The sequence below is a fragment of the Penicillium macrosclerotiorum genome, assembly GCF_028827735.1.
Source record: "Penicillium macrosclerotiorum strain IBT 26536 chromosome Unknown utg000008l_segment0_segment0, whole genome shotgun sequence".
Lineage (NCBI taxonomy): Eukaryota > Fungi > Ascomycota > Eurotiomycetes > Eurotiales > Aspergillaceae > Penicillium > Penicillium macrosclerotiorum.
In genome coordinates this window covers 61,817-78,148 of record NW_026643087.1, presented here as the reverse complement: position 1 = coordinate 78,148, position 16,332 = coordinate 61,817, and the positions used below count along the sequence as shown (strand labels likewise).

The 16,332-nt window shown below is 50.6% G+C and overlaps 6 protein-coding genes across 6 annotated transcripts; 5 read left to right on the top strand and 1 right to left on the bottom strand.

Annotated features, from left to right (window-relative positions):
• Positions 1-2,254: 2,254 nt before the first annotated feature.
• On the top strand, positions 2,255-6,233 carry ncr1 (sphingolipid transporter NCR1; the record flags this gene model as incomplete). The annotated part of the gene is made up of 3 exons (XM_057079954.1): positions 2,255-2,527; positions 2,619-6,063; positions 6,130-6,233. The coding sequence occupies 3 exons, from the start codon at positions 2,255-2,257 to the stop codon at positions 6,231-6,233; spliced, it is 3,822 nt and encodes a 1,273-aa protein (XP_056930282.1).
• Positions 6,234-6,996: 763 nt separating this feature from the next.
• N7462_008238 (carboxymuconolactone decarboxylase family protein) lies at positions 6,997-7,611 on the top strand (the record flags this gene model as incomplete). The annotated part of the gene is made up of 1 exon (XM_057079953.1): positions 6,997-7,611. The coding sequence occupies one exon, from the start codon at positions 6,997-6,999 to the stop codon at positions 7,609-7,611; it is 615 nt and encodes a 204-aa protein (XP_056930281.1).
• Positions 7,612-8,858: 1,247 nt separating this feature from the next.
• Positions 8,859-9,563, top strand: N7462_008237 (uncharacterized protein; the record flags this gene model as incomplete). The annotated part of the gene is made up of 1 exon (XM_057079952.1): positions 8,859-9,563. One exon carries the CDS (start codon positions 8,859-8,861, stop codon positions 9,561-9,563), a length of 705 nt encoding a protein of 234 aa, XP_056930280.1.
• A 1,866-nt stretch (positions 9,564-11,429) lies between these two features.
• Positions 11,430-12,317, top strand: N7462_008236 (YoaK family protein; the record flags this gene model as incomplete). Its single annotated transcript, XM_057079951.1, has 2 exons — positions 11,430-11,637; positions 11,713-12,317. 2 exons carry the CDS (start codon positions 11,430-11,432, stop codon positions 12,315-12,317), a joined length of 813 nt encoding a protein of 270 aa, XP_056930279.1.
• A 1,554-nt stretch (positions 12,318-13,871) lies between these two features.
• Positions 13,872-15,161, top strand: N7462_008235 (uncharacterized protein; the record flags this gene model as incomplete). Its single annotated transcript, XM_057079950.1, has 2 exons — positions 13,872-14,198; positions 14,478-15,161. 2 exons carry the CDS (start codon positions 13,872-13,874, stop codon positions 15,159-15,161), a joined length of 1,011 nt encoding a protein of 336 aa, XP_056930278.1.
• A 483-nt stretch (positions 15,162-15,644) lies between these two features.
• On the bottom strand, positions 15,645-16,139 carry N7462_008234 (uncharacterized protein; the record flags this gene model as incomplete). Its single annotated transcript, XM_057079949.1, has 1 exon — positions 15,645-16,139. The coding sequence occupies one exon, from the start codon at positions 16,137-16,139 to the stop codon at positions 15,645-15,647; it is 495 nt and encodes a 164-aa protein (XP_056930277.1).
• Between the last annotated feature and the right edge of the window lie 193 nt (positions 16,140-16,332).

Genomic DNA, 16,332 nt, shown 5'->3' with positions numbered 1-16,332 from the left:
GTCATCAGGGTAGAAGCTGTTTTCGCTAGCGTCTGTATGTCCCTTGCTCCATTTCGGCGCCTTTTAGCCATTTGGCTAATTGATCTAGCGTTGACTCGACTTTGGGGTCTTTCAACTTTGATAGAGCATTGATAACAAGTTGGGTTTGGGCCATGGTTGAAAGGATGAATCTGAAGCGATCTTAGCCACTGAAATCCATAGGAGGTAAAAGACCTTATTTGACAGACCTTAGAGATTACAATCGATGGAGACGTAAAGAACAACAGAGAAGGCATATGAAATGGCAGTATAGGCCTATCGGCGGGGTGGTGGGTGAAGCAACTTGAATACCCAACTGCTGGCTTAGATCCCTTTCGGATTACGAGGATTATAATTCCGCTAACATGTGATTCACGATAATCTCCGACAAAAGTTCCCTGCAGCTTCAAATACGCGAAGAAATGTCTACATCTTCGTGAGATTGTTATGATTATCTTGTCTTTGACATCGCAAAAAACTAAAGAGAATTATAAATTGCTATCACTAATCACATATTTCAGATTTTCAACCTAGCATATCATGTCCAGCCGACTCAAAGGCCTAGGCTTTTCAAGAGAGACTATGCTATTTAGGTTTTTCAGTCCTCCGTCGATGTTGCGTGCCCCGTTACGGTTTCATTCAACCATACCGTGTCTCAGCACCTGGCTCCCGGCGCTGTTTACCGAAACCACAGCACGGTTTCTCTAGAATCGTGTATATCATGAGCCATTACCCGCCTCCTGGTACCCTCTGCCTCTCGGCGTTCTTTACCCGGGGATATCATGTGGAATTGTCTGCCTCCTGGCCCTCTTTTCTAGAAAAAAGTGGATTCCACAGACTTTCTCGAATGAGCTAATATGGACAGTATCTTCCCAGCTTTGTAACAATTTAAATCATCTCATATTATAGAACTCAAAAAAACATCAGGTGGTAATTAAGTACTAAGTTTGCACACCTGGTAGGCTAGGCGGAGCTTCCAAAAATAAGTTTGCACTACGGCTTCTTTCATTCTAATGAAGCGCTTTCACGATATTGCGAAGAGGCTATTCAGTGATCCATTCATGAAGCCAATAAAGATTCTGAGATGAAGACTATGGGAAATTTGGAATGCTCTTTCTGGCTCGGTGTAATGGATGGCCATCTTGGTTCCGATCATCACCTCATCCTTCAATGATTTTTTGAGTCTTCCAGACTCCATTGCCGGTATCGAAGCAAGGTAGTGTAATCGATACCCTCGCGATATACGGGTTCAAAGTCGATCTAAAGCTGAAGTCATCCGTATCTCCGTAGAAGAGAATGCCACATTTCTGTGCCTGAGGCTGAACTTCGGCCCTAGCAAGAGTTCCAGAATACGGCTCAGTGGGCGCCCACTGAACCGTAGTCACCAAGAGTTCTGAGTATTGGTAGTTTCCCAGGCAGATCCTCAACCTTTGCGCACCACCCGGCGTAAATCTCCGGGGCGAATTCAAAGATTGCTTCAACGTGAGCAAGATTTACGCATTGACTAGCATAAGACGATACAGGTTCCGGATGATGCGATGGTGCTTCGAGCTTGAAGTGATGAAAATACCTCACAGAAAGAGATAGGGTTAAACTGTGGGTGTTTGGATGCTGCAAATGGAGGTTGCTTTGACAACACCCTTAGGTGATCCACCATTGTTTGCCTTGTTCACATTGGATCTTCAAAATTCTATGGTGACTGTATCCTCTTCGAAATGCCCCAAATGCTTATTGATGTGTATGAGCGGCTTCACGTGACACCAACGTGTTTAACCTCTTTTAGTTGTTCAGGACAGTTTAACTAGTCTTAGAAGCTCACTTATGTTCCCAAGGGACCGTCACCTGGTCACGTGTCAGGGCGGTCGGGTCAACGTCATCATCGTTGGGTTCCGTCAACTTGTCTCCAGGTTCCCCCGAGCTTCCGAAGCTTTCCTCCATCTTTCACCCAGGCAGTTCGCGCACACCTGGCTGAAACCTGGTCGAAATTTTCTCTTGTGACTTATCTCAGTCGATTTGGCCTGGTTATTTAGGTGTCCTCTTTGTGATCAGGTGCTTCCTGGTGCACTTTGTCTTCCCCAGCCTTTTGAAGGTCGGCCCCGCGCCCGCGACCCGTCTCCACCTTGCCTGGGCTGGCCCGCATGGACTATTGATCGGACCGTGACATGACCAGAGCAATCCGGTTCTTGAGTAAACAAACGCGTTGATCATTCGTCAACCTCTCCAGTCTCCCGAGAAGATGCGACCTTTGGGCTGGGGCTCGGCCCTGTTGGCCCTGGGCTCTCTGGTCTTGCAACCCCTTTCGGTCGGCGCCCAGGGCGAAACGAAGATCCATGAAAAAGGTCGATGTGCGATTCGTGGCCACTGCGGCAAGAAGTCGATTTTTGGTGGAGAGCTTCCCTGCCCTGACAATGGTCTGGCGCACCAACCCGAGGAGGAGACACGAAAAAAGTTGGTTGGATTATGCGGGCACAAATGGGAGGAAGGCCCCGTCTGTTGTCGTGATGAGCAGGTCAGACTCCCTTTCTGAGTGCCTCCGTTGTGACATCCCCCTCGTTGCCATCCATGTTCTACAGTCGTGTTACTAAAACTCTCGTTTCTAGATCGACGCGTTGTCCAGCAATCTGAAACTGGCGGAAGGTATCATTGCCTCCTGTCCAGCGTGCCGAGAAAACTTCTTTAATATATTCTGCACTTTCACTTGCTCGCCGGACCAGTCGCTTTTTGTTAACGTCACGACTGCCGAAGAAAACAACTCCGGAAAGAAACTCGTGACGGAGCTAGACAACGTATGGACCGAGGAGTACCAGAGCGGCTTTTTTGACAGTTGCAAGAACGTTAAGAATGGCGCTTCTGGTGGCAAGGCTATTGACTTCATCGGCGGGGGTGCGAAGAACTATTCCCAGTTTCTCAAGTTTTTGGGAGACAAGAAATTACTCGGGAGCCCCTTCCAGATAAATTACCTGACCGAGCCCAATGGACCCGGTGCCGACAGCATGAAGGCTCTTCCTTTGAAGCCCAAGTCTTGCAACGACCCAGACAAATCTTATCGCTGTTCCTGCGTCGACTGCCCGGACGTGTGCCCGGAGTTACCTGCAGTGTCCATTGAGAAGGCCTGCCATGTGGGCCTCCTGCCATGCCTCTCGTTTGCGGTGATTATCATCTACTCGACATTTTTGGTACTAGTGATGGGGCTCGCTAGCTATGTCACATACAAAGAACGTCGGTTCCGCAAACCGGAGCGAGTGCGTCTCCTACAGGACCCTCATCCAAGCGACGATGATGACGAAGGCGAGGTTGTCCGTCGGGGCGGGTATTTGGAACAGCTTCATGGGGTCTATAAGCCCAACTCTTGGCTCTCTGCTTTATTTCACCGTATTGGAGGAGCGTGTGCTCGATTTCCAGCCATTACCATTGGCTCCAGCCTTATTGTTGTGGTGATTTTGAGCCTGGGCTGGCTACGATTCACTGTCGAAACCGACCCGGTCCGCCTCTGGGTGAGTCCTTCATCTGCTGCTGCACAGGAAAAAGAGTTCTTTGACAAGAACTTTGGGCCTTTCTACCGGGCTGAGCAAGCATTCTTGGTAAATGATAGTGGCCCAGTTCTCGAGTATGACACTCTTGCGTGGTGGTTTGATGTGGAATCTCGGGTGCGACGTATGATCTCGTTGGATCAAGGCCTGAATCTGGATGACGTCTGCTTCAAGCCCACTGGGGATACTTGTGTTGTGCAATCCCTAACTGGTTACTTTGGAGGATCTGTCGCCAACCTTGACCCTGATACGTGGACGAATCGCCTGCGCCATTGTACAGAATCTCCCGGCGACCCTAGCTGCCTTCCCGACTTCAAGCAGCCTCTCAAACCAGAGATGATTTTGGGCGGCTATGAAGACACCGACAACGTCCTCGATGCCCGAGCTCTGGTTGTTACATGGGTAGTGAATAACTTTGCCCAAGGCACTGAAAAAGAGAAAAAAGCAGTTGACTGGGAGAATAGCTTCCGCCATCTCTTTGCTGATGTTCAAGAAGAAGCCTCCCAACGTGGTTTACGCGTCTCATTCAATGCCGAAGTCAGCCTGGAACAGGAGTTGAATAAATCGACCAACACTGATGCAAAAATTGTTGTTATCAGCTATGTCATCATGTTTCTCTATGCCTCAATCGCATTGGGCTCCGTCACGGTGACCTGGCGATCTCTCCTTAACAACCCTGCCAATGCCCTTGTGCAGTCCAAATTTACGTTAGGCATTGCAGGTATCCTGATTGTATTAATGTCGGTTTCTGCCTCTGTTGGACTCTTTTCCGCTGCGGGCGTCAAAGTTACCCTGATCATTGCCGAGGTCATTCCCTTTTTGGTTCTCGCTGTGGGCGTGGACAATATCTTCTTGATCGTCCACGAATTCGAGCGCGTTAACTTCAGCCACCCTGACGAAGAGATCGATGAGAGAGTTGCTCGCGCTGTGGGCAGGATTGGACCCAGCGTATTTCTCTCCGCATTGACTGAAACGGTGGCATTTGCTCTCGGAGCTTTTGTTGGTATGCCTGCGGTCAAGAATTTCGCAGCGTATGCAGCGGGCGCCGTGTTCATCAACGCCATTCTGCAGATGACCATGTTTATTTCTGTCCTTGCCCTCAACCAGAGACGAGTACAGAGCCTTCGTGCCGACTGTTTCCCCTGCCTCACTGTCAGGAAAGCCAATTCAAATGGCTTACCGGCGGAGCAGATCTATGACGAGCATGAGGCGGAAAGTACCTTGCAAGGCTTCATCCGTCGGGTCTATGCTCCGTTCCTTCTTGATCGCCGCGTCAAGGCTGTCGTTGTCCTTGCTTTCTTGGGTCTCCTCACAGCCGGGTTGGCATTGATTCCCCAGGTCGCCCTCGGGCTGGACCAGCGAATTGCGCTCCCGAGCGACTCATACTTGATCTCATATTTTAATGACCTCGACGCGTATTTCCGCACTGGTCCTCCGGTATACTTCGTCACTCGCGATGTCAATATCACCGAGCGAAAACACCAACGGCAGCTTTGCGGACGGTTCACCACCTGTGAAGAGTACTCCCTTCCATTTGTTCTGGAACAGGAAGTCAAGCGGCCGAATGTGTCTTACCTCACTGGATCGGCGGCCAGCTGGATCGATGATTTCTTTTACTGGTTGAATCCCCAACAAGATTGCTGTCAAGAAAACGGCAAGACGTGCTTTGAGGGTCGCTCTCATCCATGGAACCTCACGTTATATGGCATGCCGACTGGGTCGGAGTTCATCCACTACGCCCAAAAATGGATTGATGCACCCACGACCGCATCCTGCCCCCTCGGGGGGCAAGCTCCCTATAGCAACGCGCTCGTAATCGACTCGCGACATACCATGATAAATGCCAGCCATTTCCGGACCAGCCACATTCCCCTTCGCAGCCAGGATGACTTCATTCAGGCATACATTGCAGCTCGTCGAATTGCCGATGGACTCTCACAGTCCCACCACATTGATGTGTTCCCTTACTCCAAGTTCTACATCTTCTTCGACCAGTATGTGTCCGTCGTCCGCCTGACTGGTACCTTACTGGGATCGGCTGTTGCCATCATCTTTGTTCTCACCTCCGCCATTCTGGGTTCGATCGCGACCGGTGCGGTCATTACCACTGTAGTGGTAATGACTGTGGTTGACATCATTGGCACCATGGCCCTTGCGGGCGTGTCTCTGAATGCGGTCTCCCTGGTCAACCTCGTCATTTGTGTTGGCATTTCAGTTGAATTTTGCGCCCATATTGCCCGCGCCTTCATGTTTCCCTCGCGAACATTGCTCGAGAAGGCCCCGGCTTCCTTCCGCGGTAAAGATGCTCGTGCTTGGGCTGCTTTGGTCAACGTGGGCGGCAGTGTTTTCAGCGGCATTACGATCACGAAACTGCTTGGCGTGTGTGTTCTGGCATTTACGCGCAGCAAGATTTTCGAGATCTACTACTTCCGAGTATGGCTGGCGCTGGTGGTGTTCGCTGCCATCCACGCTCTCATCTTCCTTCCAGTTACCCTCAGCTATTTCGGTGGTGGCGGTACGTTCTTTGTCTGAGACCTAGTATCATTCTACCTACTGACTAATTTTTTTTTCTTTTGCACAGGATACTTTGACCCTGCATCCGATGGTGGATTGGAGGCGAATCTTGCCTCGCGGGGGTACCGATCGTTGCTGGTCGACGATGAATATGACTCCGACGAATACTAAGCGGGTCGATTGGCAGACTTATCTAGCCCGTAGCCTTCATATGCAGAATCTCAAGCTATCTATGCCATTGGTTGCATGATACTCTCTGGATCCATGGCCTTACAGCCTAGGCCTATGATGCGATAGAATCCTGTCCTTCCGTAGTTTGGCGATTTACCTTCTCAAACCCCACGGGGAAGTCCCCACTCCAACCCGCTTGTGTTTCTCCCGTTCCCAGCCTGTATATTCTGTCTCTGGGTCGTCCCTGACGGTGGTTGCGGGTCATTGCTCAATAGGCATCCTGTAGACCCCATAGTGCTGTTGGTATACTACCGCTTCTACAACGACCAAGGCTTGTCTGTGGCTTGGGTTAACATGTCCAGAACTACAGATATTTCAAGAGAATTACCACCCCGGACACAGTGGATCAACACAGTGAACAGGTGCCTTTCTCCAGAATTCCCAGTCGACGATTCACAGTATTAGCAGCACACAAAGAAATGGTGTTGGTGTATACTCCGTAAACGAAGTAAGCGATGGGAACCCAATGTGCTGCAGAGCCCGGCTAAACCCTCTCCCGGTCTCGGCAGCGACGCTGGTCAGGCATTTCGGTAGTGACGACTCGACCCGATAGCCGGTCTCCCCTCCAAAACCCCCCCAGAGGCCGATGTATGCACTGCGACGACTCCCTCGTCCGTCACGCTTTGGTTTCCCTTGCCTCCTCGACCTCTTTCACGGCCCTCTTTACTCTCGTCTCCTCCCAAGCGCGACACACATCCGCGCCATGCGTCTCCCCTACGCTCCGTCAACCCCGCCCGCCGCGGATGATGCCGACACCGCCGAAATCTATGCCCGCATCGCTGCGCGGCGAAACCCGCGCCCTCTAATTCCGCTCGACCTGTCGCTGCTGCATAGTCCACCCGTCGCCGATGGCTGGAACAGCTTCCTCGGCGCCATCCGCACGCGCACCATTGTTGATCTGGGCCTCCTCGAGCTCGCCGTGTGCCGAGTCGCCGTGTTGAACGGGGCGGTCTATGAGTGGAACGCTCATGCCCCTCTCGCTCTGAAGGGCGGGGTCCAGCCCGATCAGCTCCAAGCCGCCCGCACGCTGCCCTGCACCGCCGAGGGTGATGTGACCGAGTTAGAGACAAGTCCATTGACGCCGACACAGCGCGCGGTCCTGCGATACACCGACCAGATGACACGCACCATCAAGGTCCAGGACGCGGTGTTTGCCCAGCTGCAGACTGTGGGCCTCAACGACCGCGAGATCGTCGAACTCACCACCGGCATTGCGGGCTATAACTGCGTGAGCCGTTTTCTAGTGGCCCTCGATGTGGGCGAGAACAACGACCGGGAGATGAAGAGCGTGGATGAATTAGTGGCGGCCCTGAAATAAAAATGAAAACAAATAAAGAAAAAATACAATTAACGTCCCCTCCAAATCAATACCCTCCTTCCCTTCATCTCCCCTTCCATTGACTATTCTGGAATCCTCTCGTAGCGTCATGGACCAGACTCATGAGATGTTCCGCTGGCCCTCCGGTCGCCCTGTCCGCATCTGCTTGGGACCAGTATCGATAACCGCCAGTCGTCCAGAAATAGACCCATCGAGGGGAACTCCACCCGCACCACCGTCACTCACCGCCCCATCGATTGGATGAGGATATCTTATTGACAACCGCGCGGCTTCTCGTCATACGGCGGTGATTGACGAGCATCATGCCGATGTTGCTCCTGCCTGGTTCTATGTTTCGGATACAGATAGTTGATCCTCCTACGTAAGAACGACAAAGCGCCTCGACTCTGAAGCCTCGGAAGGATTAAGATTTCTGCTTTCTCCAACCCCTCCTTCACTTCCCCTCCAAGGCATCTGCCCACTGCATATTCATGAGATATGGTGAGCTTACAGCACCTAGTGTCATCATGTTAGTCTAACACTTTCTCAAGGCTGAACCGACGCTTGAGGGTCTTCCTAACGAATTGAAGATTCTCATATTATTCCAAGTGCATAACATTGACTCTCTCAAATCCATCGTATTTTCATCGCCTGCCTTTCACCAGGCATACCTCGTGGTCAGACATGAGCTACTCGACTCTCATGTAAAGCAGCAATTTTTTGGATATCTTAGCCTAGCAGAAGCGCTCACTGCAATACGGTCTAAAAGCGTGCATTATACTTTTCAGAGAGAGAATGCTATCGCCCTGCTGGATCGCTGGCGTCGTAGAGATGAGATCTGCGAGTCCAGCCAATCTCCATCGAACCAATTAAACCAACCGGATGGGCTAGAGGAAATTATAAAGCTGCTCAATTTCCGGAAAATGTTGTCTTTCTTTATTGAGGACTTTTCACACAATCCACCGAGGCCTCCATGGATTGAGCCTGTTAAATGGCGAAATAACTATCTGCCCTTGCAACTGTCTCCTTTAGAACAGTATCGTTTCTTGAGGGCAATATGCAGACTTCAGATTATGAAGAATATCTTCGGGGATCCCATTAGGTGTTTCAACAACCCAAGCTGTGACTCATGTGGGCATGGAAAAGTCTGGCAATTTGGTGACGCCGAAGATAAATCAATAGATCGACCAAGATCGCAGGGAAAGCGGCCTATTATGCAGAACGCATATCGGCTGTTTTATGGCACGATGCCCCCTTGGGAATACGAGGAAATGGGCAGCGTACTAGGTTATCTCACGGACAAAATCACTGTTATTTCTGAAGAGATTGCGGATGATTTACGAAAGCTCTGTAAAGCTACACCATGCAAGTACTTCAGCGATGTCCTTCCTAAAGAACAAAGACCACCTGCACCTTGCGAAATTGAATCTGAACGTGACCTTATTCACTTCGATGACCATTTCGATGGATTAGCGGGGCTGGGACCGGAGTTCTTATATCGCATTCTACATACAGATCGGATATCACGACGTAACATCATTTGCCAAAATACAAGGGCTTTCTGGGCCGGACCATTCATTGGACTCAGGATCGAATCTTTGTGGGAGGACCGTTTCCCGTTTATTGAACCGGCGGACCTGCATGAGACTACATATTTTGAACAGCTCTGGTCTACTTTGCCGCCTCTTGAAAAGCCTTCTGTAGGCTGGATGAAGGCATGGCTGGTAGGCTATGGCCCCGGAAACTCTCTTGAAGAGTCTATTGACTACGATCGACAAGCTGAGACTGACTGGGAATGGAGCTATGCTATTTGGGACGAAAGAAGATTGGAAGGGTGGAAAGCACCATTCCTATCACAAGACAGTCAGGTTGAAGAACCCCCGAGTAGAGTTTTTTACACGACAGAATACGGTGAGGCTGTTGAAGGAACCAGTGGAAGAATTCTCCTTTGATGAGGAATAATATACCGATTCTCTGCTATGGCTTTTGGTCAATATCTGTGTCTATTCATAGTAAGGAGTGCTCATCCAGTTTCATATCGCTTGATCTCTAGTTGAACCTATCTTATTTTCCTATAAATGAATCCTCAAGACCCAATATCTGAAGATAAAAGCATAGCAAAAAGAAGAAGAGAGATGCACACCAGGCTCGCCTTATTTTCTGTCAAAGGACTTCCATATTTCTAATACGACGAGAGTCGTGGTTCTGAACCAAAAATTCCTATGTGGCTGTATGTTATTTCACTATATCTCAGTGCACGGGGCGCAGTTTCTATAATACTTATTTCAAAGGAAAACAGAAGATCAGCCGATTTCCAATAGGAAGCGAATGCTCTGAGAGTAAAAACATTTATTCCACCAGCCTGTAGACACCTAGATATAGGGCTAGATTACAATTATTCTCAGAATATACGTGGCTAAGATAGGATTAACTAGACGGGAGGCTCTACTTTCTACACCCTATAGCCCTGTATGTGAAAGCTATATCCAGGGAGGGCATTTTAAGAGGAAAGCTATTCCTACTCTTATATTCAAAATTATTCAAATCACATGAGTTTTAGTGTATTTTGTTTCATTTCGTTGATTAAAAGATGATCAGACTATCTTCTTGATCAACTATTCCGTTTGTGATATCCCTGACACCATTAGCCTTTTTACGATGCAAGTAGGGGAGCCGCTGCTATGCCAACGCAGGACAGAGAGTTTGTGTCACCCTATCGGCGCATGTCATAGCATGGGTCAATCAGCCCTGGCTTTAAATGATGCCCCGACCCCTCTCTTTTGGCATATCGGATGACCGCCACAGTTCTCCGAGAATGCTGCAATCGAGTGATCGCACATGAACGCCCCGGAGACTGTTGATCAAAAGGCCTGGGGTACGTTTTCTCACATTGAGAAACTGTGAGACTTCGGGTCATCAGTGGCTGTCATGAAACCAACTCGCGTAGAGGCAGAAATACCTTCTCGGAGAGTGTCATCCAGGAAAAAGGATCATGCTATAGGTATTCTCACATGAAATGAGATAGTCTCGGGAGTCGTGAGAGGTCTGGTCTTTGACTGATACATGTGGGGCCAGTGGACCTGAAAACTACTTGTATTTAGCGTGATGAGACAAAACATTGAGAATGAGAAGCCGCAGAATACAGCAAAGACCCACATATTTCGCTGTGCGTCTCGCGTTCACAGGACTACCTGTTTCCTCGCTAGTTTTGTATGATGTCCCGGGTAAACTCCAACATCAGCGCGATAACACGCTAGTCAGCGAGGCAGGAGATGTTCTACACCGCCTGCCAGATAGTTCCCCAGTTAGACATCTTATTGAGCATCACGTTCCATTGGACGCCATCCTTTACTAGTTTGTATATAGAGGAGGCTCCAACAGGAATAAGAATATTGATTGATCCTTTACTAGCTCAAACTGTCTCCTACTATAGTGACACAATTACGAGAATCATTCGGGTATAGCTTATGTACTTGTGTCTCGGGATCTCCAATAGGAGCCGACTTGAAGCGGTGACCCAGTCCAATCCAGGCTCATCCTGGTGGCGTCAGCCCTACGCGCCCCCACGCGCCCCCGCACGAACTCGGCGCTAGAACTGCACACCGGCAGAAAAAAACCCGGACGTCGGCCTTTTCCGCCTTCCCCGTGGCCATGCGCAGGGTCTTCTCCGTGTTTCTCTGTCTCATATCACGTACATCCTCTGCTGTGCCTGTTCGGCTGTTCTCCTTCTTTCCCTGTCACCCTCTCTCTCCCTTGCTCCTCGCTCGCCCCTTTCCGTCCCCATCTTTGTCAGCCGCTCATCCCTGACACTTCCCCCCATGGAGAAACCCGCGCCGCCGGTCGCCCCCGACCTCGAGGCCAGCTCCCCGCCCGCCCAACCACGCCAGTCCGGGGTGGCGTATCGATGGAAGCAAACCCTCGATCCAACTCATGCCGATCTCGTCTGTCTGTTGCTATGCTTTCTCACGGGTCTTTGCGATAGCAGCGCGTACAATGCTTGGTCCTGTTTCCTTGGCATGCAGACCGGTAAGCGCCTCCCCCTTACCGCCACACATCAGCTTTGAACAACCCGTGATGCTCATACGTCGATGGTGGAAACAGGAAACACTATCTTTCTGGGCCTTGGCGCCTCCAATCAACCGACCAGCAAGCCCTGGGGCTGGCTGAAATCGCTGGTCTCCATCGCATCCTTCTTCTCGGGCGCCATGATCTTCTCGGTGGTGATGCGCCATGTCGGGGCTCTGCGTCGCGGCACGCTCTTTGTGTCCTTCCTGGTCCAGACCGCGTTGATTATCATCGCCGTCGCCTTGATCGAGGCCGACCTCATCCCTCACACGTCCAGCGACGCGTCCCTAGACGGCGGCCCGCTCTTCCTGGAACTCATTCCCATCGCCCTGCTGGCATTCCAGTCGGCCGGTGCGATGACCTGCAGCCGCTCCTTGGGGTACAATGAGATTCCGACGGTGGTTCTGACCAGCGTCTATTTCGATATCGCTTCCGACCCTAAGATTACGGAGAAGCCTACGGGCAATGTTAAGCGCAACCGCCGCGTCGGAGGTGTTGTCTTCCTGCTCATTGGGGCCATCGTGGGCGGGTGGTTGAGCCGCAGCAGCGGCGGGATGGAGTCGGCCCTGTGGATGGCCGCGGGCCTCAAGTTCGTGGCCGCATTCGGCTGGCTGTTCTGGAAGGCAGCCGCCCCCAAATAGACCCATATATACACATCAACATAGATCATATAGACCTCTCGTCGATAGTTTCGCGGAGAGACGAACATAAAGAGAATATCATGTACAATTCCATCCATCGATCCACCTATTCCTAATCGCGGCCCCGCCGCGCTGAGCTCGAAGCGCCATGTTCTCGCCGATGCCAGCCCATCATCAATGTCCACTGCACCCGCGAACCGCATTCTGTCACCCTAACTCTGTTCTCATCCAGTGCGCGCCGGCACGATCCGCCTGACGACATGGGGCACCACATCGTCCCGTTCTCCATCAATCAATCCAGTCCATCGTTTCCTTCTGGTTGAAGGGTCCTCTGCTTATAAGGTGCTCTGAAGCGCCGCCTCTCGCGCATGTGGCTTCATGCGCAAGGCATCTTGAGTTGGGCTCGCTTCAATTTGGCACCCCTCTCCAACCACGCCGACATGCTCATCAAGGCTCGCGGGATCATGGTTGCGTCGGGTGCGTACTCGATTAGTAGAATAACCACCGCTCCCTCTGCCGAGTCGACAAGCCGAAGCGAGCCGTTCACCATCCACCTGAACGGGTACAGGCGAAGAAGATCTACGAGTTCAGAGTGCAATTGATGGACTCATGAGAGGAAGCAGTGGGGGGGTAAGGTGTGTAGGCCCTATTGTATTGTCAATCCAAGGGAATTGGAACTTTCCATGACAGTGCAACCAACTCCGATATCAGCGGCGCAGAGAGCATTCTGGCTGGACCCCGAGTCGGCGTATGACAACAGTTCATGTCAAAATTCCATTGGCGCAGGCGGGACAGTAATGATCGTCGCCGATTTGGCGCAATGTTACAGCGTACGAGCAGTGACGAGCATTGCAGCTTCAGTTCCACGCCACGCGGAAACTAGCAATGTAAGCGGGCCCTTCATTTGTTGTGTAAAGCGCGGAGCCTTGTACAGTCATTCTCGAAATCAGCTTCACTTATACACTCTTACACTCTCTTTCTCGGCCCCACTGCCAAGGCTTTAGCGCAGATCATTTATTGAGCGGGCAGCATTAAACTGAGGGAGCAGTAAAATGCGCCCGTGTATGGTCCAAGTAATGAACCCTGTAAGATTACGTTACTACGTATGACAAGGAAAGTCATGGAAATTCTATGGAATTCTTCGGTGGATGGCTGCAGATCATGTGGGGAAGGCCACCTTGTGCCAAGTAACTCGAAGATCTGCTGGGAGAAACCGTTCTCCTTCTCTTCCTCCTATTCTACAAGGTGTGCTAGTCATCACTTTCGAGGGCGTCTCTGGCCCAGAGAACCTCAACAAGTGAGACTAGCAGCCAACGACTATCCTAACCAGTTGGAGGTTGTTTGCAGGCAAACAGCACCTTCAACGGTGCCTGATGGTGTAAGCCTGAACTAACCATCACTCACCCTTAGTCTGTCGTTACAGTAGCCCCAAGAGAATGACTCCAAGTTCTCTCTGCCATTGTGAACATAGCGTTCAACGAAGCATGTCGCCTGACCCGTGGGACAATACATCACAATATACACTAACTCCCGGCTATGCACTAACACCTGGCTATGGCCCAACACCCGGCAACCCTTCTTGGTCACCCACCTCCCCGTCCGACTTGGGCAGCATCAACGTCGATCCCATCTCCCCCTATCGATTATTCCTCCCCACAACAAACTGGTTCGCAAAAGAATAGTCTTCCGTTACTCCAATTTGGTGATTGGGAGGAAGGTCGAACATATGACGAGGATCCACCGACTTGTATCCACTACTTGATCGAGTGGAAGGTCACTCTCAATAACAGGACGGTGGCGAAAGACACAGAACAAGATCTGGTTCTAGCCCCTCGATTTCACTGGAGGCTCTTTTTGCAACCAAAGCTAAAGGAGCTGCTTGTACGAAAGTATCCACGTCGAACACTTGAATCGGATGACACTTCTGTTGTCGTATCCGCCACTCGATAGAAAGGCCTCACTCTGAGGTTTGATGGAACCGACATTGATTGGGACTGTATAGAAAAACAGCTTTTGGATTGGGGAGACCTTGTTCTTGCTGGCAAGAAACTGAGACTGGTTGTCTCATTCAATTATATGGAGAACACTTCGAACAGGACCACTGATAAACGAGGCAATTCGTCTGCTACCCAGCGGATGCTTCAAGAACGAGACTGACAGATCTATGCTGAGGAAGCAGCCTCAGGAGAGCCGCCTGCCTGGAAAGAGGTATATGCTTTGATGCATTGTCCTGGGTCTTGTGAACTAGGTCCGCACTGCTGGCAGGATCCTTATGGAAAGAAGCATTACAAGCTCTACCGATATCAGCTGGAGAGTCTGGTTAAATATGTGCAGAGCGGCGGGATTTTGCAGTCGCATGAAGATGTGCCTGGTATGATTCGCGAGCAAATCTATAGAGCAGAGAGACAACGGCTCGATAGACCGCGAGCCAATAATCGATCCACCGCAGAGACAAGCCGCCCTCCTATTACTATCACAAATGTGCTTCCAACACAAGCCTTACAAGCACCTGGGCTGTCATCATCTGCACATCCAGAGACTGCTAGTTCTTCAGCCGACTCTCCGACTATTCATATTTCTGGACTTCTCGATGTTGCTGTGAGAGAATACAGCAACTGGCAACAGTCACGTTTGGCCGACGAGGCTTTGAAATCCGAGGTCAGAAAGGCGTGCGACGTAGCCCTAGAGGATGGACTAGACTTGGCGCAGATTGATGAAGACAAAGATCCTAATTATTTCAAGGCGCGTGGTGTCAAGTGGGGTATCGCTCGGTGTTTTTTCAAGGACATTAGGTACTGGGTGGACAACTACAATGGATGCGTGAGAAGCGAAGCGGATATTTAATGCGAGCATTAGTTAACCTGGCTGGTTCTTTTGGGCGGCTATATGATTTGACATATTTTCTATACGCTTGGCGAGAAATCAAAGCTCGTCAATTATCAGACCTGCATTTCGGAAATGACCCTCTGCGCTCGATACCCTTGAGCCAACCACGTCAACACACCACTTGAGAAACGCATCGAAACCTTGGTTTGGGTTTACTTTATACTCATTCCATTTTCGTTTGATAAATTGCTTGAACTCAGAGAAAAACTCTTCAATTGGGCTCAGATCCAGTGAATAAGGGGGGAGATATATCAGCTTAACGCCAGAATCCAAGCACATCCGCTGGATTTTCTCCGTACGATAAAAAGAAGCATTATCCATAACGAGGACAGACTTTGGTTTAGGCTAACGGTTACAGTGTTGAAGAAGTTGTTCAATGAAATCCTCGAAAACATCGGCATCAGTAGCGCCCTGGAATACCCGGTATAGGACGATTCCATCCTAGGCATAGGCAGGGAGGATCTGATAGCGTCTGTCGCGGTGGAATTTGGAGATCTGAACTGGTGTCACACCGAGAGGTGACCAACCTATCCGTCGAAACCGAGCCCTTTTGTCACATCCCGACTCATCCACGAATACTAAATGGTACGACTTGAAAAAAGATAGGTTGTGGAGGTAGAAGTCCCGTAGATCCGCATTCCGTTCCTTTGCAATCTGTCGAGCTGCTTTCTTCGACCACCCGACCGAAGCAAGCGCCCTGCTGATGCTTTGAATCGTCACATGTTTCCCAAATTCATCCCAGAGGAAAAGGGCCATTTCATCTTGATATAGAGTTGGCTTCTCCATCAAATGTTCACAAAGAGCTTCGAACATGGACGGCGTAATACTTCGCGGGCGTCCAACACCATTTCGTGGCGCCCTGACCTTCCCAAATACTGCAAGGTTAGAGCTAATGTGTAGTACGGATCGTTTGCTGCAGCCGGCGGCATGGGCCATCTGCGACGACGTTAGTGAGTTATTCTCGATCCTCGATCATATGATGAATCAACTCGAGTTGTGGGGCTTTGAGGTTCGGCGCCATGTTGCTCGACACAAAGTGGCCTGGTTGTTTGGGATGAACGCGCTACGTGGACTCAGTAAGGTACCGTGTTTCCCCCCCCCCCCCCTGGTAAGGCGGGCCGACAATAGT